This window comes from Centrocercus urophasianus, unplaced genomic scaffold, assembly GCF_019232065.1.
Source record: "Centrocercus urophasianus isolate 14NV4802_14NV808 unplaced genomic scaffold, USGS_Curo_1.0 seq_10, whole genome shotgun sequence".
Lineage (NCBI taxonomy): Eukaryota > Metazoa > Chordata > Aves > Galliformes > Phasianidae > Centrocercus > Centrocercus urophasianus.
Genome location: NW_024884142.1, coordinates 46,218,720 through 46,242,522, shown reverse-complemented (window position 1 = coordinate 46,242,522; position 23,803 = coordinate 46,218,720). Strand labels below are relative to the sequence as shown.

Sequence of the window (23,803 nt, the reverse complement as noted above, 5' to 3'; positions counted from 1 at the left end):
TTAGCATATTAACTTATCAGACATTTGGTAGATTGTGCACTAATACTAACAATTGAGACTTAGTCAAATAGAAGTATGGCTGTGGATCCTTCAGCTGGATTAAATCTTATTTCATTAGGTCATTTAAGTCTATTTGACTGTTACTTTAAGTGCTATATTTGAAAAGCATCTACAGGCCACACTTAAAAAGTAACTGTTAACATTAAGATATGCTTTTAAAAGATATAAAAAAAAATAATTTCAATCATAGAAGGAAAAATCCTTTACAATTCAATTTTTTAAAAGCATTATGTCAAATTATTTGTACGTTTTCTGAAAAATAATGGATTCTTCTTTTATGTTGAGCTTTAAATAACCTCAGACATATCCATATGTTTTTCAAGAATATGAACTGCTTATATGTCAAGGATCTTATTAAAGTGAGGGGAGCTAACACGCTACTTTAAAGCTTACAGAGTGGTATTTGCAGCTGCTTCTTTCGTAAGGTAAAAGAGAAAGCAACAAAAATCCTTAAATTTTCGGAGAAAGCAATTCATATTATAAAGAGCTGACTACTTTCTCTTTGATGAATTATTTTCTTACAACCTAACTCTCCTTAAATTCAGACCTGTACATCCATTTTCTTCCTTACTGTGACTATAAATTTAAAAACAAACAAAAACCCCAATCATATGTAGTGCCAAAATTAGAGCAAATGTTGCATTGAGAGTTGAGCTGAGAAATAACAATCTTGTGCAATCTTACTTTTCTCCCCAATACAGTCTTGATTTTATAGGACAAAGAACAACATTTAGACAGTCCACGTGACACACTTCACCTGTTCAGTGATACACTAAATTTTATACTCATTTGCCAAATTTCCAGATCACTTTACTAGAATAGGTGAGTTATTAATCCTTCTAAAGTACAATCAGTATTCACAAAAAATCTGTTCCTTCGTATTAACTGTTCTAATCTCGGTTTGAAACTTCCAAATGTACAGTAATGACTTAAACCTATGAAGTCTTAATTTCATGTTTGTAAGGATATTCATAATTCTTTAATGTATCATGAGACTGAATATAAAGATGATCATGAACAACTATCCCTAACTGCAGAATACGTTACATACATATTCCCTTGGAAATACAATAATACAATGCATTCTAACACATTAAGCTTGTGGTTTTCATAAAATAAATAAATAAATAAAAAATCAGTGCTCCATTCCACAAATTCTTTGACTTTATGACCAAGAATTAATTTCTGCTGAAATCTTTATGCCATCAAATTCAAATGACTAGATCTCAAATTATTTTGAATGCATCAATTTTCTGGATCTCTTTTATATCCAAACACCATCAAACTTCACTTTGCCTCTGAATAAGCAAGATTGTGGAATTCACTTTCATTAAAAATTTTATGCATGAATCAGACTTTCTTGCCCAAAAGCTTAATTGCTGATGTCCTGGAGTGCATTTTTTAACACTTCCTACTGAGATGGCTTTCCGAGCTTGGAAGAAACCAAGTGGAAATCTCTATGCAGTGTCAGGGAAACTTAAGTTCACACTGAAAAACTCATCTGCTTATCTGGGACTGCAGCTGAGTGTATGAATACATAAATTATTAGAATAGAGGGCTAGTGATGAAATTAAAACTTTAACCAGGGAGTATGTCCAACGCTTTGATCAGTGCTTTGGCATGTTGCAGCCCAGTCTTGGAGTATATGTGTCACATAGACATTCAGGGAAGTTGATAATTAAAGAAAATGAAGATATAGTTGGGTACCTATTTTAATACATTTTTCTAGTCATGGACTCATTGTTTTGTCTCTTTGAGAACATGAATGTGCTCTTCTGGCATTTTCAACCTACTCTAACATCAAAATTACATCAACAATTTCCTTTCCTGGTATTATAAATGCAATCAGGAGTGTTGCACATGCTTTACATAATATTTTTCACTTGTGGTATGGCCTACACTGCATTTAGCTGAGGATCCATCATTTGTTGCTGAGTATCCAAAGATGTTGCTTGCATGATGAAAGCTTTCAAAAGCACAACTTGACTACTAGCTCTGACACTATCCTCAATCTACACAGTATGCTGCTTGAATCAGATACAAAATAGATACAACTGAGGACTTCCCTCTTAATAATTTCAGCACATCTTGAAGTGCAAAAGATATGCTTTCTCTTTTCTTACTAGTGAGAACGTGATATGTCGCCATGAATGAAATGCCTTGGAATGTTTTTTTTACTCTTCACGAGGATTATGTTTCATCGATCTTCTAAAACTACCATGAATATATGTGTGTAAAATTACAGAAGGGTGTTTCCTTATGCTAGAACTTGCTCTGTGTACCGAAGAAGTTATGTATATCACAATGGTAATGAGAATTATATATTACACAGCTTTCGATATGGTTGCTGTGGGGATCAAAGGGCTTTACAGGTTACTACAAGATATGTGTTAAAATGAGCTTTTTATACAGGCCTATGTCAGAGCAGATGATTTGAGCTTTTATCACAAGTCAAAAATGTATTTCAGCTGCTTTTCAACTACATTTCAAAGCTAAGGAAGAGTAAAAAAGTATATCAGTAAATTAGATGCGTAACTCGTCTGTTGTATTGCTGGAAAAACACCATGAATAATAATAAGGAGGCCAAAAGGCTGTGTAAACCTCAATAGAAAGAATGCCTTTGATGTGATACATTTCTCTTTTTCAGCATTCAGACTTCTCCCTCTTTCACTTCAAAAGGCTTATGATCCAAATTGAATAGCAGCATTTAATAGCCTGCACGGATACTAACCAATCTAACTTCATTTACAGTGTTTTCAAAGTAAGCTGCAAAAAAATCCAGACCTGGTCTAAGGCTCCCTGTGCTCCTCTTTACAGAATGATCTAGTGTAAGCTCAGACAGGAAAAAAGAATATGTGATAGACTAAAGTACATTTTCAGCTGGTTATTTTCCACTTCCTTCTCAGCACTGTTATCTTTACATCAACACACAGTATGTAACTCTACAACTTTCTCTCACATCCTGACTGGTGCGAGAGAATAAAATAGAGAACTTGTTCAAGGGCTAAAACTTGAGGATTCAGAAGAAAGCAACCTCAGAACACCATTGGGCTACGAACCCCTAAGTAAAATAATCAGGAGTTACAATATAACTTAAACAGGATTTTCCCTTTCTTTTCTGTTAATAGAAATGTGTTAACACTATTGTTACAACTGTCATAGGTAGAGGCTAAAATCATTAACGTAATAAATTCTATCTTTATCAAGAAACACAAAACTCTATTACCCTAGACATAAATATTTTCACTGTATGTAATGGAAGAACTCAAAACATGACTGTTGTGTCATAAGTGGTTTTATTTTTTTTTTGTCCTTGATGCTTCTTTAAGTCTTACAGTGTAATTAAATTGAGAATCATTTTAAGCTTCTATTCATGAAAAAGTAATTTGAAAAACTCACTGATCTACACATTGAGGATGTCTTGTTTTGTACTGCAGTGCAATTAAACATCCTGGATGGGGAAAACAGGAAGACCAGCAATAGTTCTAAATACCAAATTACATTTCAAAAAAGCCTGAATTTTCATTTTGGACTTTTTCCAACTGCTTTTTCTTAGGGAAATAAGAGGAAACACTTAGAAACATGCACAATACAGAGCCTGCTAGAAATTCTACAGGGAAATGAGAGTATGATATCCCACTATTCTGGCAATGGCTCAAATTGTGTTTCTGCAAGACTAATGAAATGAGAAATGTTTCAAGCTTCATACCATGACAGACAATATGAAACTAGAATGCACTTGAGTTAGTCAGAGCAGTCTATTCAGCATAATTCTCCCATTCCAAAAAGCTACCGAATGGGCTGGAAATAGCACCATGTTAGTATGCTTGCTGTGGGTAACATCATGAATTTTAATTGCTAAATAGGTAACTCCCAATAAAATCTCCCTGTGCTATGAGAAAAAAAAAAGTTGATTTGGCCACAATCTGGCTTTTTCTTTATAATTTATTAAATAATTTTATCAAGATTTAGTAGGAATTTAAATGAAGGAAGACAATAGTAATATCTTCATATCATGCTGGAACAGAACTAACAATTTTATCTGCTGGATACTATAAGTTGTAGTGTAAAAAAAATAATACAGGAGACAAGGAGGAGGGGGGATATAAATCTTGCCTGAAAGAATATTGATATGTTTGCTGTCTTCAGCATGCTGTATTTTGTACTATTGATTCTCTTTCAAAACATAAATCCTATGTAATTAAAAATTCATTTTGTTTACTTGTAGAAGCTACCATATCTTGGTACGAGGGGATTTAATCTTAACTTCAGCAACAGTTCAACATAAAAACCTCTTCTGTTTGTTTCTGCTTAGATATTCCAGGTCTCAGAGGTGGTTAAGTCAATTACACTTGCATATTGAATTGATGTTGCTGAAGTCCTTCAGGCTTTCTATATATAGGTAACTTACCAGGCATTCCCCTGTGACATTATCACATGATTCTGCGTGACCAAAGCATGTACATGGTGTGCAGACTCCACCAAAGATTGTGCCGTTTACACGTCTGTGTTGTGGCCAGCAATACTGCAGAGAAAATATAAACAGATTGTTTGGAGTTTTAAAATACAGTTAAATTTGATACACGCACACAAAAATACATTCTTGTCAGATGAATAGAAATGCCAACATTTCTCTGGAAATTTGTTCTTGGTGCTATGGCTTTGGATTGACCTTAGCATTATTTGCAGATGTGAGGTTAGAAGAAGGCTTAACTTGATCATTCTTCAGAAATAGTAAAATAAAGCAGAGAAATGAAGAACTGAAATATGACACCATCAAAGCAAGAGGTACAGACCAAAAATAGCCAGAAGGCAAAATACTGAAGGAGAAGGGAGAAGCCAAAAATAACCCTTAAACCATAAAAACTCTTCTGAGTAGCTCAGCTGTAAGAGCAATTAAAACACTGTGTAGTCAGAGGCTAGTAACAGAGCTACACTTCTGCCTACAAATTGTTTCTTTCCTTTTTTTTTTTTTAAGAGTGAAAGTTAAATCAGGAAATGCATGGCTAGCTTTTTTCTTAGCTTTTTTTTTTTTTCTTTCTCCTGCAAAATGTATAAGAAATTTGAAGATGAATTGAAAATATTATTTAAAAAAAAAATCCCCAAACTTTTTTTTATTCTTGGTTATGAATTCCTAACAGAAATATGAATATGAATACTAAAGATAAAAAATTATAAAATCCAGGAAGGAAAAAAGGCTAGCAGAAATCAGGCTTCCCCACTCCATGGCATGAGATGCAATTGTGTAAGCTGTTACTGTAAAATCATTCTTTACATTTTTTTTCTTTTTCGGTGATTCTGAAAAAAAATGACCTAATATGCATGTATACATAATATTGCACAAGATAAGGCTCCAAAAGTCACTAATTCTAAAGGGCTTAGACTTGGAACGTCAATAGCAAAACTTGAAACAGACCTAAAATAAAAGATTGCAGATAACAATCTTAAGAAAAGACATGACATAACATTCAAAAGCTAGGAAAGTTCTGACTTTCCTGCCCATCTGACTGTCATAGTGGTACAAATTAAACATAACTTCTTCCACAGGGAAAGCAAAGGAGTAAATAGAAAGGAAATAAATCCAATAGAGAACAGCAATTATACAAATAATTAAGATTCACATAAATAGAACAAAGTAACTGTCACACATCGCCGGTATTTGAAATCTGAAATTTTATCTGTTTTACCTAAGCTCATGGAATTATGTGTTCAATTGTCAGACATACTAGCAAAAACATAACAATTTTCTTCAAACAATCTTGCAGAAAATGAATTCCAAATATGTGTAATGGAACAATCTCATAAGAGACAGCACATTTTAAATTGTATTGGTTGTTTTCTGAAGACTGATAATGCCAAAACATTCAAATCAAGAAAATAAGTAAATAATGGTTGTCTTCATTGCTGCAGCATGTATGCCAGGTACCACAATATCATTACCCAGGAAACAAACAGATACATTAAATTTTAAGATAAAAAGAAGAGAAAATGAAACTGAAATCCTGCATAAATTCAGTAAAAATAACACTGTGGTTGGTTAAAACTGGAAGAAGTGTTGAACAAGTCCAGAAGTGTCTGGAAGAAAAAGAAATAGTATTCTAAATAATACCACAATTTCAATTTATGTTTGTATTCTTTCTTAACTACTAGTTTCTCTATGAATTAAAAACCTTGCTTTTTTCTTTCCCATTCTTGTTGTAAAAAGTGAAACCATCTACTCAGAATACAAAAATATTTCCACATTTTTATCTGTCAAGCTCAACTGTTCCACGTATATCATGTGTAGAACCTCCACTACAAAAGACTCATGAGAAATTAATTCTGTGAATAAATGCTTGGAAATGAAAATTTTCACTGTTTTTCTATCCTAAAATAGGCCAGCTTTGTGAAATGGCAGCTCAGCATTTCTGAGCTGTCCAAAAGTGCTCTGAAATTCAATGAGTATCAGGCAGAAGCCTATCATATCTTTTTGGTCTTCAGTCCTGGTAAGAAATTCAACCTAGAGGCAGGGAATACAAAATATATAGGTCACTCCAAAAGTAATGCCTCCTATTCATTTCCATGGAAACTACAACAGATACAAAGGAAACCATTTGATGTAGCAAATTCTCAGCTGTAAAACACTATTTTTCAATGTACTCATCACCACTAGCTATGCATTTTTACCAGTGATAAGCAGGAGCCTGTATGCCATGCTCATAAAAATCTACAATGGCAGAGGCAACCCACTGTTTCACAGCTGCTATGATGGCATTGTAGCACGAAAATGTTGCCCATGTCATCCATCTTTCATCAATCTGCTCAGAAGTCACAAAGCACCAAATCTTAACTGTATGGTGGGTATGGTAGGACAGTCTAACCAAGACTGGCAATGTGCTCCACCGTCTTCAAACTAGTGTGTGGCCCAGCATCATCATACTGCAAGAGAAAGGTTGTCTCTGGACCTTCTCTGGACTCTCTTTGGACAGCACTGCAAAACAGTAACCAGACTTGATGGTTTCCCCAGGTTCCAAGAAAGTCAGAAAGATCATTCTTTTCCTTTCCCAAAATGCAGTGCTTGTCACTTTACCCACATAGAGTTGCATCCTGAGCTTTTTCTTTGATGCAGAATTCATATGTTGCAACTTCACAGACTGCAGTTATGATTTTGACTCATAGTGGTGACATGAGATCTTGACACTGGAAACAATGCCTTTAGTAGGTCATGACAATCTTATATATGGTGTTCTTTCTGTTCCTATGTGAATATTTACAGGATCCACCTAACTTTGTGAGATTCCTGTGTTGCCACCATTATTTCCAACACAACAAAGACAATATTCAGTTCCATACACAGTTCCTTAGTTGTAATCCATTGATACATGCAGATTAGCTGATTGAGGTGCTCTTTCACAGTGTGACAGCTGTGGATGGCCACCCAGAATCTTTCATTTCATTGTCACCACTCCTGAAACATACCACCTACCACCACACTGTGTTCACATCACAGATCACAGAATCACCCGGGTTGGAAGGGACCTCAAGGATCATGTAGTTCCAACCCCCCTGCCTAGCAGGGCCACCAAACACACACATTCAGATCAGGTTGCCCAGGACCCCGTCCAACCTGGCCTTAAACACATCCAAGGACGGGGCATCCACAACCTCCCTGGGCAGCCCGTTCCAGGGCCTAACCACTCTCCTTGTATAGAACTTCCCCCTAACATCCAACCTAAATCTTCCCTCCTTCAACTTCGATCCATTTCCCCTAGTCCTGCTGTTGTCAGCCCTTTTGAAGAGTTTACTCCCCTCGTGGGTGTAGGTTCCCTTCAGGTATTGATAGGCTGCAATGAGGTCACCCCGCAGCCTTCTCTTCTCCAGGCTGAACAAGCCCAACTCCCTCAGCCTGTCCTCATAGGGGAGGTGCTCCAGCCCCCTGATCATCTTAGTCGCCCTCCTCTGGACCCTGTTTGGTCATCCACTGGACATCCACTGTTTGGTCTCCATAAACGTTCAGCAAGGGTCAATGAATGTCAGTGGATGCAATTTTTTCAAATGGAGAAATTCAAGGACACACCTTTGCTTCATAGGCACTTCCATGTCAGATGTCATTTTGTCAGTGTCCCTCTGCTGCCATCTGTCACATAGCAACAGAATGGAATGGAATATTGGTGGGAAGATTCAACTTCTACTGCCATACTATATGAGGCTATAATTTGAGAGCAGCCTTCATAGTTTAATTCATGGGGTCTGCAGTAGCACACAGCCAAAATGGGCACCTGCCCACAACATAGAGACTGTCAATTTGCAGCTACCTACATAGGATTTTCTATTTCTGAATATGATCTTAAAAATGTATGAGAAGTTATGGACTGTTTTGAATTGAACAGACAGTTTAGCACCGAATCCTAGAATTATAGAATCTTGGGTTGGAAAAAAATTTTAAGATCATCAAGTTTAACCCAATGTCAGATAGAGAATTTCAGCAACACCAAGTCAGGAACCTTACTAAAGTCTCACAGCTTCTAATGCAAAAGTAGGTACTGGAACATCTGGCTTTCCAATTGTTTAGGCTTTATGATTATTTTTCTTAGAAATCACTTCAAAATCTGAATTTAAGACAAATTAAAAAAATAAAAGTGAAGCACAGTGACATTTTGTTCCACTTTTTATCTCAACAACTGAACAGACATCTGACTTAAAATTAATTTTTAAGCCAAGGCGGACTATATTCTACTTTTTTCCCTGCCTGTACCATTTTGGAAGTGATAGGAATATCCATTTGCTGCCTCCAGTCTTCTTTCTAGATTAGTCTATCTAGCCTCAGCAAGAAGCAAATACATTTGGCATGAAACTAGACTCTAGGCCCTAAATATCACATATGAGCATTGAAGGTTTTAAAGAAAAGGAGAGATGACATGCAGATGCCTAGAGCATCTGTGTAAATGGCATACTGTTTGTGGTTTTGTGAAGTAGAGCATCTTGGTGTTTGGGACTATTTCCTTAAAGGCAAAGCTTTTGAAGTTTTTTGTTGTTGTTGTTGTTTTTTTCTTCTTTTTAACCAAACTATGCACATAAGAGATGATTAATCATATGCATACATGTATGAATACATTGTAAGACAGATAATGAATTTGTGGTTAAGTGCGTATGGAAATAATCCTCACAGAAGTATACACAATCCCCAAATATTCCACAGCAAATGGTAAAGTCCTGGAGAAAAAAAAAAAACGGGAAAACTTAACCACATTAAATCAGGTTATCTGGTCCAATTTTGTTACTGCTATCGTTCTTCTAATATTGATGTTTTTTATGTAACATCAAGTGGTTGAAGAGCACCAAATACTGTTTTTGTTTTCTGTTGTTTAGAGAAATGTCTTTTCCTTCTATAACTTAGAAATCACCAAAGCAATGTAGAACTCCAGACTTCAAATATCACGTGTAATGAACTGCTACCTAGAAATAAAACTAACTAGACAACATAAGCCAAATTTACATCAGGAATGGACCGTTCTCTTATTAATTTCCATCAACACAGGGCCACTGGTCACTTATAACTATCACAGTGTTAGCACATTTGATATAGTCTGTATTGTGATACTAACCTCACACGAGGTACCATCATAACCTGGGGGACAGTCACATAACTCCACTGAAGATGCCAGCTTTCTCCCAGTTGAAGAGTAGTCAGCAGCTTCAATGCTAACACCATTTAATCTGGGTGTAACAGAAATGAAGGAGTTAACACAATGAATTACACAAAAGTATTTTTGTACTTAGATGCAAGAGCATATACTGACATTGGTTGGCTTGCTTATATATATATATATATATGTTTAAAAATAAGAAGGTATTCAAAGTCATCTATTTCTCTATACCTTGTTACTATTTTTGGCTATCATGTGAGGGAGACCATGGTCAGGCATACACTGATAAAAATAGATTTTAAAGTCTCACAGCATTTTGTTAGAAGGATGGCTATTCCTGCCCAGCAAGCTGTATGTTGCAATTTGTATTATGGCTGTATATAGAAAGAATTTGACACCAAGCAATGTCTTCAAAATTTTTAAAACACTACACCAACTTTCCAAAATACTACATTACTTATCTTTGCTTATAAGGTCTTTTTATTTTGGAGAGCCAGCCTCTGTAAAAAAGATTTCAGCTCTGTCCAGGAGGATCTAAGTGTTACGTACATGGAATAAGATCTTCTACCATTAGTCCTACTAGTTTTCCAAATGACAAAGAAGAGACAGTTGGAGATTTTTCTGCTCAGTGCATACTATAGAATCATAATCTATTTATATTTCCAATTCTTATAACCTAACAAGGATATCACCACTATTTATGGCAGTAGGAATTAGTCCTAAAATTAGTAACTTCCATTATATAATTTTAGGCAAAGGGGTGATGGGAAAAGAAGTTTAAAATAAAATAAAAAACGTATTGCCTAAAGGAATTAATGCTAAGATTCTCTCCTCTTGTTTAGGCAAAAAATAAACTTTCACTTACCAATCTTAGTAGATTGTTTGATTACCAGAGTAACATGAAAGTCTTTTTCTAATGTATCTTTTCACAGAAAATATATTTCTATCACCACATGAACTTTGTTAAAAAGTAATCATTTCCTTTGAAAAGCATAAAGCAAACAGGAACTTCAGAAAAACAAATGTTGTGATAACTGGATATATAATTAGGCTTTGGAGGGACTACCACTGGAGATTATGCAGTAAGAAACGCAAATCTAATTTGTTAATATTAGAACCTCTGGAAAAGATTCTTGAAACTCTGTTGAGAGAATGATGCCTATTCCTATCTAGCTTCACAGGAAGGTCTCTCTCACCAAGTAACAGATCTTGGAACAAAAAGAAGCATTTAAACACAGAAACCATCCATCCAGAATTATCCCACATTTGCATTCACTGAATTGTTCCAATTTTCATTAGGTTCTGTTATTGCTAAATGGGATTTTAATGTGTTTAACATTTTTTAGCATTAACAGTTACACATTGAAAAAAGATACAATGATTTTTTTTTTTCCATTTTGACATTGCAGTTTTGATTCCTTGATGCCATTCTACATTCAGTGAAATATATCATGCTGGCAGTAATGGGACAGTAGATCCTGGAGATGCATGAACAATGTGAGATTCAAAGTCGAGACCAAATATTTAAGCTGACTGCTACTGTCAGCAGGCAACTGTTGACTTCTAAAAACAAACAAGATTAAAAGAGAAGGGGATGTTTCAGGCAGTATCAGCAGTTTACTGTCTGCTGTGCCAGGCATCTGAATCACATTAGCTACATAAAGCACAAGAAGTACTGACCCAATCATTGCTCATTTGTCTTGAACCTAACTCTGCATATGGAAGTAAATCCTCTGCCATTCCTTCTCTCTTTCTGTTTGCATCTACCATCAATTCTACATTACCTTTGGCATTACAGTAGTTACTGTTATTGGCCACCCTACCTTTTAAACCTAAAGAAACAGTGCTACTAAACATTCTTGAATCACAGACAACATTAGATTAAACAACTTGATACAAGAGAGTTCTCTTGGCCTGCTGCTTCTATCATAGATGGACTCAATATCAACAGTTTGGAAGATCTGTCAAGTATGAGCAAAATTTCTCACATGAAACCCAGAAGCTGAGTCACTTTCAAATTGATTGCTGCATTTCTGTATTCTCATTTTTGTATATCCTACTTGATAATGTAAATGAAAGCCCATTTGAGGAAGATTTCTATTTGTGCCATAGAGCAATTTTCTAAGCTTAAAATTACCCAAAAATATTTTCTAAAACATGCTCAATCTATTTCCTCAGCAAAAATGTCTTCGTTTGGAGCTCACCCTTAGCTGAGCTAAGGGGACAGAATAATGAGAAAATATTTGTTTTTCATAATATTAGAGTTATGAGAACAGCTTTGTGCCTGGTGTGTTTTAGCATGAGTTAAACTCAAGTAGAAAATAAAGAAATCAGAGCTGGAGCATACACTGAAGATCAGCAAAATGCCTACAGGTACTGACCATTAGTTGGGCTTGATTTCAGTAGATGCCATTACATCATTTCACTAGGAGCACGTACTGTTCAGAAATTTAACTCCATACAGTAAACCCCACTCAAACAGGCAAATTTATTATTCCTCCAGTGATACTGAAGGTGAAGAATCCAATTCATTTCGTTATGACTGGAATCTTAAACTGGATCTTGGAATCTTAGAGTAATAGAATCCTTAGAATTGGAAAGGGACCTGTAAAGGTAATCTAGTCCAACTCCCCTGCAATGAACAGGAACACACACAGCAAGCTCAGGTTGCCTAGGGGCTAATCCAGCCTCACCCTGAAAATCTCCAGGGACAGAACATCAGCTACATCTATAGACAACCTCTTCCAGTGTCTCACCACCCTCACTATAAAAGACTTTTTTCTTATATCCAACCTAAATCTCCCCTCTTTAAGCTTGGTCTACCACAACAGATCCTGATAAAGAGCGTGTCCCCTTCTTTCCTGTGAGGCTGGTCACCTCACAGCCTTCTCTTCTCCAGACTGAACAGTCCCAGCTCTTTCAGCCTGTTCTCATATCAGAGGTGCTCCACTCCATGGATCATTTTTGTGGCCATTATCTGTGTGCACTCCAACAGGTCTATGTCTCTCCTGTAGGACTCCACATCTAGATGTGGTACTCCAGATAAGGCCTCACCAGAGTAAAGTAGAGGGGCAGGATTACCTCCCTCAACCTGCTGGCCACGCTTGTTTTGATGCAGCCCAGGATATGGTTGGCTTTCTGGGCTGTGAGGGCACATTGCAAGCTCATGTTTAGCTTCCCATCCCCCAGTACCTCCCAGTTCTTTTTCAGCAGGGTTGTGCTCAATCCTTTCATCCCCTACCAGCTTGTATTAGTAATGGGGTTTGCCTCAACCCAGGTGCAAGATCTTACATTTGAATTTGTTGAACCTCATGAGGTTTGCCTGGGTCCACTGCTCAAACCTGCTCAAGTCTTATCCCCCACTTAACTGGAATGAGCATCCTGACAGCAGTCAACAAAATGTGTTTACTTTAGAACAAACTATTTACAGAGGCTTCTGTTCATGCTGATGGAAATCTCTGTAATGCATTTGCCATTGCATTTTTTTCTGGTAAATAAAAAGGCATCAGAGGGACTGCTAGATGTAGCAATAATGTAAAACCGTCTCTAGCCAACAAGGCACTCCCAAAATTATCTTAGTCCTTCACTGAACCTCTTTTTAAATCACTGTCTTTAATGGACCAACATTCCAGAGTGTAATGTCATTATATCTAGAAGATGACACCGCCAACCTGCAAAGCACAAATTATAGGTAAGTCCTCGAGCTTTTCCTAAAGAATATTTTCAAGACATGTTTCTGGCAAGTTACTAATAATACATCACTAAAAGGTTCAAAAGGCTGTACATGAGCCAGACTACATGACAGACTACAAGTACCACACACATGGCCAAATGGCTAAAGCAGTAGTCTGGTGTGCAGGAGGCAACACACGATTTTCCAGACACGGCAGTGACAGGTCTGCCACTTCTTCCTTACAAGTGTAAAACTACAGACTATGACAGTTCTACACAGCTGTGCTGACCTGACCATCCCATGTCCACTGTTGTATTCAACAGTACAAGCAAGGTGAAGCCAGTACGTGTCCAGCAATGTACACTCTTCCCACATTTTAACTGCTTAGCCAAAATGTTTGTTGCAGGAGAGCTTCTTTTCTCATCATAGTGCAAATGTCAATATACATATGTATGTAAACCCTTGACAGATGAAGTTTGTACTTCCTGGAAAACTTAGTAAAACTTCTTGCCCAGAGTAGTTAACCATATACTTTTCATTCAAAACAACATAAGAGCCACTATCATTCACCTCAAAATTGTTCATGCAATCTTAATTTAGAAAATTCTGTTAAATGCTCTTTTTTTTTGCCCTTGAACACCAGGGTGGGAAAGTTCTGGGACATGTAGGGTCTTCAAATTGGATTGCAATAGTTCAGGCTGATGACCAAGTGAGCAAATTAGGAATCATTTTGGCTCAAATTCAAGACTGCAATGAATTGCAAACTTATTTATAGAGATATAACTCACACTATTAAGCCACAGAAATGGAAAGAACCTGAAGAAAAGGGAATTCTTTCTGCAGTGCAAAAAAAATTTATAATGATGAAGTTCAAATAAGAAAGCTACACACTATTAACAAAAACTGCCTTTCAATTTAGGATGTATTTAGTTACCTAAGCATTTAAATGATTACTGTATTGCTTAAAACATTTCTCAATGGCAAGAACTGTATCTATTATTTCAACAAATATCCACTACAATACTATCAACTCCCTTCTTTTCAACTTGCCTCATGCCACAGAATCAAGTGATGTCTGTATTAAAGAGCATTTCAGGTCTCATAACTTGTAAGTGGAAAGCTACTACACAATCTATTTTGTGGCACATCCTTTAAAAAGTATTATTTATGCAGCTTAATTATTAATGTTTAGAGAAGAGTGCAATTACAGTATCAGGTCTTTAAGCCAACCCGGAATGTTGCGCTTACAAGAATTTTGCATGTGCACTCATCAAAATTTTAAATGCAATATGAGCTTTATAGGTTCAACCACACTGTAGCCACTGAGATAGAACAACTACACAGTTTCTTATGACATTTCATTTTTTCAGAAGGCTCAAAAGAATTCACATGCAATCATGGTTTTAAGCAGTCTAGGCAGCACACTGACATAAACCAAAGGAACAGCTTTGGGAATAACCACTTCTGCATGTGGTACTCATTTAAAAAGCCCAAAATTCCCCTCTAGCTGCTTGGCCAGCTTTGAGGTTTAGACTGTTATTCTCTAGTCCACTGTTAATGCAGCCTTCTGTGATTACTAAATAGGGAAAACAACATATAAGCAATATACAATTTCTTATTTGGCCATGTCGTCACTGCATTCCATGATCTACTGTACACATGAGAATTGCAGTATTTACAAAATAATCACATTTATGGACCTGTTATTCGCATTTTAAAAGTCCTTGTGATTTCACTTTCTTACACAGCTGATACCCAAAAGGAAAAAAGGTACTGAACATGTGAGTAAATGTTATGGATTTAATGATAATAAATTAAAGCCTGTTTTAAAGGTCTGTTTTTTTCTCTGAAGAGAGGAAAATCAAGTATTTTGAGAAACTGCCTGAAACACTGACACATTTCCCCCATTCACCTGTAGATGGCATTCATCCCATAGCTGTATGTAGCTCTTATGAGGATCCTCTTCAAGTTTGCAAAGATGGTCATGAACTCTTTCCTGCTGACTGGAACATGAGTGCCATGCGAAGAGAAAAATTCTGGTTTCAGCACAATTTCTTCAGTATGCACTTCAGAAGGCTGCAAGTGAATTCTGCCTTTTGGAGTGCTGATTCTCAAATCACCTCCTCCCTAGAGAGAGACATAAGGGATTTTTATATATGAAATAAATTATAAAAAAGATCTATTATTGCAATCAACTGAGGTAAAGGTTTTATTAAATAATACATATTTTTATAAGAATAATGAACCTCAGGAATAATATTAGTCTTTCATAAACCAAAGTGGGCTTGCCTGATTAATCACAAAGTCAGTGCAAATAAACTCATACAAATATGAGCTGCACAGAACAGGTCTGTTGAAAGAACATAGAAGTATTATCTCAGCCAGTCAGTCACATGGAATACAGTTTATAAACTACTGCAATTTTGGTAGGCAGCCCTTTAGATGGAGGAAGTTTTAATTCTTTAAAGCACAATGATTTTCTGATACAATAAATAAGCTTAAGTTACATGAGCCCTGCAGTTTTGTGGTGGGCCTCAATCAGCAGGCTTCACATTGAAAATCAGAAGGGGAAAGTAATTTTCTTTCTTTCGTTCTTTCTTTCTTATATATTTTTTTCCATTGGTGGCTGAAAATGCAATCACTACCTCTATGATGACATCAGGTTGGATCATCAATTGAGCTGCCTCTTCTTGCTTTGTGAAATCATAGGAGACTGTGAATTTCAGAAGCCCTCCAACTGCTGTTACCTAGGAAAGACAAAAAAAAAAAACAAAACAAAAAAAACAAAAAAAAAAAACCTTCAATTAATTAATTAATTAATTAAAAGGCTTTAACTGTTAGAGGGCAAATTCATTTTAGTCACAGCATTTTCAGGAAATAGACTTCTGGTGCAAAAACAAACATAGGCAGATACCTACAGATTACAGCTAAATTACTTTTACACACTGACTAACAAAGTCATCAGAAACAGACCTGAAATCTATGCAAATTTCCACCTGACACTGACATTAGGTTTTCAGTACATCTCAGATAGATTGTTCTCATTTAGTCTGGCCCTTTACCTGAGCAACCTTAGCCACCTTTAAAGGATAAAATAACTGCAGTTCGGCTGGTGGGGCAAACTGCCAAAGAAGAAATAAATCTATTTATGTTTTTTTTAGGATGAACTGTAAAAAAGTAAGATTTTTTCCTCTTGGAGACAAATGAATTTACTTTAAAAGTATGTTCCAGGCTTTCACATCAGTTCAGTTGATCTTTCAGAGCAAGTGGTCATTAACCAAACTGTATCAAGTCATACTATAGTTTTCCTATGGTCTTCTAGCACTCAAAAGCAGACTGCTGACAGTAGCTTTGTTATGAAAAAATGGAAAATGCAAATTAGTTTTAGGCTGCAAATAAACTATTGCAGACTTGACAGTGTTCAATATATAAAAAACAGTGCCTTTTTTGTTTATTGCTGGGGGGCATTTTAGTAAATCAGAGATTGCAAGGGCTTTTTTTTTTTTTTTATTTTTTTTTTTTTTTTTTTTTACCAGATTCAAATACAGAGTATTTGAACTCCAACTAACTCATTAAAATTACAAATAACAAAACATTAACAAAGATAATCTCTCTAGCTAACTGAGGAAAAAAAAAATCTAAGATATTTAAAAGAAGTACACAGAACCTATGTAAAATAGGCAACTGACATTTATGGAAACCTACATACAGACTTCAACAGATGATAAAATTGAAGGAAGAAAGGTGTTTCTTTCCATAATAAAAGAATGGTATCAGATGCCTAAAAGAACGCAACCTCTTCAACCCCCTTCTGTTTGAATAACTCAAAAAAGTTGTTACTACTAGCCTGCACCACCTGTTTCCTCTTAATACATTATGCTAGTCCCTAGAAAACATACTGCTCAAGGAAGTCAATTACTAAAGAAATTGCAATTGTCCCAAATTCCTGATAGGAAGAGATACAGGTATACAACTGCACTTGACTCCAAATCTTTATTCCCTGGAATTAAATACAGTTTCTAAAACAGAAGCAGAAAACTAAAAATTCCACCTTCAAACAGATTGCAGAACTTGCCATTGACACTGGAAGAGATTTACTCCAGAATGCCACTGAGGCAACAGTAGACCATGCATGTTACATTCAAAATGTTTTTACACACAGTGAAACACAAATTGAGGACTTTCAAACCAATTCACTTTGTATTTATAGCTAAAAAACAATGTGAAGAAATAAAGTACATTTCAAAGACGAGTAAATGGTTACATGATAAGTTTGTTATTAAAACCAAATACGTGCACCTTGTTTATATCTAAAGTAGTTTCATTTGTGTATCAACAGATACAGCTTAAAGGGGCTTTGCTCTCTGGCCTAATCAAGGGAACCTCATGCCTTCAAAAGCAAAAATATATTAAGCTAGATTTAGACTTACACAAAACCAGACATTAGAAATGAGTGAAATAAAAGACACAACAAATATTAAGAAGTTCGACAATATTTTCCATCCTCACTGTTACTCTTTCTATCAGAAATATAGTTAAGGAAGTTCCTACTAGAAAGACAAGCATTGCAAAGAAAGTTAATATTTTTATTAGACCTATACATCTGTAATACATAAATAGAGCAGAGACATGTTTTTTTGGAAATACAAACTCTGCTATTACAATATCTGATAGATAGGCATTAGAACGATGCCAAGTGAACAAATGCTACCAGGAAAAAAAATAGCAGAGAGTAAAAGAAAAAAATTTACAAACATTAATGGGCAAAACATTTCATGTGGAAATGCTAATACATGTACCACTGAATACAAAATCAAGAAGGAGTCCCACAGCAAATTGCTGATAGTAAATCAAGGTTAGGAGAGGGAACATCCTTTTAACCTAGACATATATCAGTGAATGTTCTTTTGCTTTCTGTCATTGTTCTAAGAAATTACATGAATTCTTAGTCTTTCTGTGTCTGTATCATATTCTTGGTGACAATATCTACCCCTAGATGCAGTGCTTGGAGGTAAAAAAAATCATATAACATTGAGTTTAACATTCCCTACTAGCCTTCTTGAATTTCCACGATACAGAGCTACAATAAAATGTCAAAGTTTATTTGGACTCTTTCACCTTCACTAACTCTCTAGATACACATTTATTTTATGACACAGATTTCAGCAAATATGGAGAGATTTGCTACCAGACAATATGTAGGAAATACTTTAGAATAAGAGAAAGATATCTTTTTTTTTTTTTTTTTCCCCCAGCCAATTTAGTCCAAAATTGATTGGTATCTGTGTCACTATGATATAATTTGACCAAGTGGTGAATTCACTGTTTACCATCTTAACAGATGGCTCTAAATGCATATGTGTTTTTTTTAACCAGCCCACAAACTTCAGGAAATGGCCAAAAGCCTGCTCTTACTAATTTAATTTACTTAGGTTTCATGCAATATTCCACTGATAATCCAGCTTTCATCTGGATTATTATTTTCTTTAGGAACAAGGGCTTGCTGTAAATTTATGGTACTTAATTATGTTTTGCTGATCTGCTCTTCATGTTGGTCTGATAAAGCAAGGAGCAAAATAATAATGTTCCATTTGAATGATAGTACAGTTATGGCTTAGCTTAAAAAGAAAAGTGAAAAAAATAGGAAAAAAACATTATAAGAAGATTTCCAACTCATTCTTTTCCGGGACTGTATAAATAATATGATACAGCCTCTTCTTTTCTTCTTCTCATAGAACCACAGAATTAACAGGTTAATGCAAGAGACCTCTGGGTACATCTTGTCCATCTCCCTGCCCAAGCAGGGCCACACAGAGCAGACTGTCTAGGGGCATGTCTAGATGGTATTTGAACATCTCCAAGGAGGAGATTCCACAAACTGTGAAAGTGCTCCATCATCTGCACAATAAAGAAGTGCTTTCTGATGTTCACTAGCAGTAGAAAGAATTCCCTGGTCCCCATCAGAGAAATATGATACATTCAGATTCAAAAATAACTGAAAGGTAAGTAGAAAAAGGACACTGAAAGCTAAAGGTGGTATATTCCAACATCTGTTCCATAAGTCATCCCTTTTTTTTTGGCAAGAATTCTCGTAAATCAAGAGTAATCAGAAAATCAAAAGCTTTTTGAGTTTTGTCTTGCTGCTTTTTGCTTCTTGGCCTAGATTGAGCATTGCAAAATTTTTGTTGTGGATGGCTCTTGTCATCATGACTGTAACAATCTCATGATAATTCCAGGCTCTTCCTGCTTCAAATGGTTTGTGACATGCAACACAGCTCAACTCATACACGATTCTTCAGTTCTATGTATCTGCTATAATAATAATAATAATAATAATTTCAATGGAAAAGATTAACTAATTAGAAAGAAAGCCTCTTCTTTGTGGATTTCTAAATTATACCTATAACTTAGACCAGTCTCACTTTTACTGACATACTATATTAGTATTACCATGTACTAACTCTGCGTCTCTTCCTCCTTAGATGAACCAGACTACATTATTTGGAAGCAAAGAAAAAATAGAATCTATATAATATTCAACAATCCACTGTGTTTAGTGCAGAATATAAAAACATTTAGTGATACCATTTTCCTGAAAGGAAAAATCAATAGAATCTCAGTTCTTGAAGAAGACAGGAGCAGAAGGACAGCAGTTCTCCTATAAGCCCTGTGCTGCCACTTATGTTGAAAACTTGCTCCTTCTGAAATTAGTACTGAAAAAAAATAATGAAACTGTGATTTAAAGGCTTGTACAACCAGGTTATATGCTGTTTCCTGAAATGTGCTTATGAATGTAGACATTTACCCTATGAATTCTCAAATCCCTACCACCATTCCCAGGTGCCATGGAATTACCAAAGTTGGAAAAGACCTCCAAGATCATCCAGTCCAACCATCCTCCTATCACCAATATTTCCCCATTAAACCATGTTCCTTAGTACAACATGTAAAGGTTTCTTGAACACTTGTCATTTCCCGTCACTAAAGATCCCCAGAACAGCCTGGTCAATCATTCCTGAGGTCTAAAATCGACTTTGCTAATGACAAGCCTTCAAAAATGTGTAATATGTGGTCTTTTTTTTTAAGAGCTACTTAACCATAGTAACCATATTGTATAACCTTAGAAAAGTTACTTATTTTCTTATTCCTACTTTGCTTTCCATATGACCAAATATTGTTTGGTGATTGTGCCTTCCCAATTACTATTCCCTAAGCTGCTGTAACTTGATCAAGGGCTCAAAAACAGAAAAGAGGGTACATATCCTTCTGGTAGGGGCATGGTAACTATATTTCATGTACATTTACTACCTATACCTACTACTGTGGTAACAAGACTCAGACTTTGGAAGTCTCGCAGTGCGGATAAGTGTCTGCCCCTGACTATCATCATTAAGGGATACATTTTTTAAAATGTACCAGGTACTTCATTAAAATTGCAGAATTTTTCCCTTATCTGAAAACAGTTAAACTGCAGAGAGAAAAAAAATGCTAATTGAAACTCACCAGTAGATGGTTGAGTTTTACAACAGCTATTCTAATCTTAATAAGCATTAATTTAGCAGGGAAAGAATGGTTTAAAGATATAGGTCTGGACAAAAATTCTCCTTATTTTTTCACTGTGTAGATGTTTCAGACAATCACTGATAGAGACACGTTTCTAAATAACATATCCCCATCAAATGTTTCTAAATTAAGACTGTTTACTTCTGGTCTTGTAGTTGTCAGTCTCATAACTAAAAGTAATTCCTAATTTTACTGATTAAATGTTCACCTTCCAGTTTCATAGTCTTCCAAAGGGATACACTATAATTATAGTAGACAAATCAATAAATTCCGTCTTCTAATACTAAAATAAAACACTAATGAGAACATTTACATCAATGTTCAATTCCATTAAGATTTAGGGACCAGCCCTTACTCTCCTATCTCTGGCTGTACTCCTCCATGAATATCTAACCAAGTACAAGAATTTGCATACTTTTGCAAAACTAAAGAAATCTCATATTTCAATGGCAACAAAATCCCAGCATGCAATGATAACTCAAAACAAAAACAAAAACAAAAAAAAAGCAGGAGTATAACACAAGAGCAAGTGTTCAAGACAAAATTAAAAGCTAACCTTAGTAAAAATACTTTCCTCAGTCTACTGCGTTAATGAGCAATTAGTATTTGCATCCAGTATGGTTGAACACATGCAACAATATGATGATCTTAAAATAAAAATCCATGAATAGTTCCTAAAATGTTGACTTGCTACTGAAAAAACTCAAGCAATGCAACTAGCAACAAGAAATATTTAAATACTATCTCTTGGTTATACAAAGGCTCTAAGTGTTCTTGGAGTCTTTTGTTTCTGTGTTTGTAAAACATCAAGGAATATACTTAGGAATGTTATTTCAATAGACAATGAAAAACACCTTAATTTTTAGACAGTTTTCTAACCAAAAGGGATTTTCCTACCTCCTTCTACTTAGCCTGCAACATTACAATGAACAATATTGTACCACAATGATGGCTCACAAATAATTCAAAGCAACATATGACATAAGTAGCACTTATGGATACAATAAGAAATTGAAACATATCATAATATTTCAAGTACAAAATAGTTGTGCAACTGCAGTATTAGTTTTGCAAAATTATTCCAGCAGAAAGGATATACTACTTTTAATATCTGTCAATGTTTTTAACTTTGAAAATGGGAGATTTTGAATGAAGTGGTGTGTAAATATATCAGTATTTTGAATTCTTTTATTTTTAACAAAATGCAGGGATATGCAAAGCCAATTCTCTCCTCTCTCAGAGGTGGCTTATCTTTTGATATAATAACACAATAATAATACATTCTTATTTAGTATTTCTCTGAATATCACAGAGACCTCTATGGATCACATATCAAAATAAAAGCAGAAAAAAAAAACAGTGAGTTTTAAACAATGATATAGATCTGTATAAACATGTCTTTATGCTCTATAACTCACTTACACTAATCATAAAAGAAGAAAAAAATCTCCTTGTATTTTGATTTGGTTTTGCAAAGCATGGAAAACAAAGCAGTGAATCAGAACTCCTGCGATTTTTCCTGAACATGCTCTGTTGTCAGTCAGAATGTGTTGACTTTGACTATGTACTCAATGCTTTCTCTTGATTAAATTCATTGCTACATTACTGGCTTGTTAGTTTTGCAGCCTTTCTTCTGCTAAGCTTATTCATGACAAACTAACATAATTTTGAAAAATATCTCTGTTTTCTTTTAGAGGAAAAACTTGCATTTGATGTTAGTAGAAATGCATGATTCATGCTATTTAATAGTAACTAAATATATGTAAGTATCACACAAAAGCAATGAATTTTAATACTGTTTTACTCCAGGAGCAAATATTTTCCTGAACAGTACAGACAGCACTTAATTACTAAACATGCTTTAAAACAGAATTGAAAAAATTCAGTGTTGTTAAAATCTGTCATTCGTTATTTATTTTATCAAGAAAATAACTATGCACTTGCTATCACCAAACATGGTAATAAGTATGTTATTCTTTCTTGAGGCAATGTGTTCACATATACTAAGATTGCATATATGCTCACAAAGTTGATAAATGTTAATCTTTGAAAACTACAAAATTGTGCTGCTTTTTTTAAATCTAAGAAACAAAACAACTTTGTTGCCCCCAAATCATCCTAAGGTTCTCTGAAAATATTTGCAGGTTTGTGGTGCTTTGTTTTGTTTTCTTCATAAAGTTTGGATTATCTATATTTCTTACATAATATCTTCCATAAAGAAAAGATATTTATTCTTAAAAGGCTGGCGGGAGGGTGAGCAATCAAGCCATTGAGATGAGAGAGAAAAAAGAAAGGCAGTAGACAAGTGAGCTGGTTTCTACGTGAGAAAGGAAAAATGGCGTTTCTTCATGAACCCTCCTGAAAATAAGTTATTCCATCAATTCAATTTGCCTTAACGGGAATTGGCCAAAGAAAAAAAAAAAAAAAGAAAATCTATTTATCACAATGAGGATAATCTAGCTCTATGATCTCTGTGGTTTTCACATTCATGTGTGCTATTTTTAACATTATACTAGTTAAGGTTTTATTTCCTTAAAAAAGGAAAAACACAAAAAATGTCTCTCTTCCTTAAATCACTTGATCAGAAAAATTACGTTGTTTTACAGGAAGACAATTCAGGTTTGCACTTATTGTCAGCTGTTCCTATAGGTTCATTATCTTCAATTTCTAGACTAGAAGGAATATATTTTCTAATAAATTATGTACTTTGTCTTCTAATAGAAAAAGTCCCTGGTTAAGTTGCTTAAAGTATCAACATTGGTCTTACGTTGACATAAGCTCCATGGAAGTCATAAACCATAGGAATGTTAAAATAGGGAGTGTGAATGTGATTACTAAAACAAGAATTTTGTTTTATGAAAGTAGGTACAAGTTCTGCTGA

General features: G+C 35.2%; 1 protein-coding gene across 3 annotated transcripts in view; it reads right to left on the bottom strand.

The window, feature by feature from the left end:
• The window catches only part of LAMA2 (laminin subunit alpha 2), a 327,292-nt gene that overhangs the window by 145,409 nt on the left and 158,080 nt on the right, over positions 1-23,803 (bottom strand). For all 3 annotated transcript variants that reach the window (XM_042821492.1, XM_042821497.1, XM_042821505.1), the window contains exons 13-16: positions 16,005-16,106; positions 15,272-15,486; positions 9,645-9,756; positions 4,472-4,585 (exon numbers count right to left, since the gene is read on the bottom strand). In XM_042821492.1, the coding sequence (XP_042677426.1) occupies positions 4,472-4,585; positions 9,645-9,756; positions 15,272-15,486; positions 16,005-16,106 (543 nt within the window). The remainder of the gene's footprint in view (positions 1-4,471; positions 4,586-9,644; positions 9,757-15,271; positions 15,487-16,004; positions 16,107-23,803) is intronic.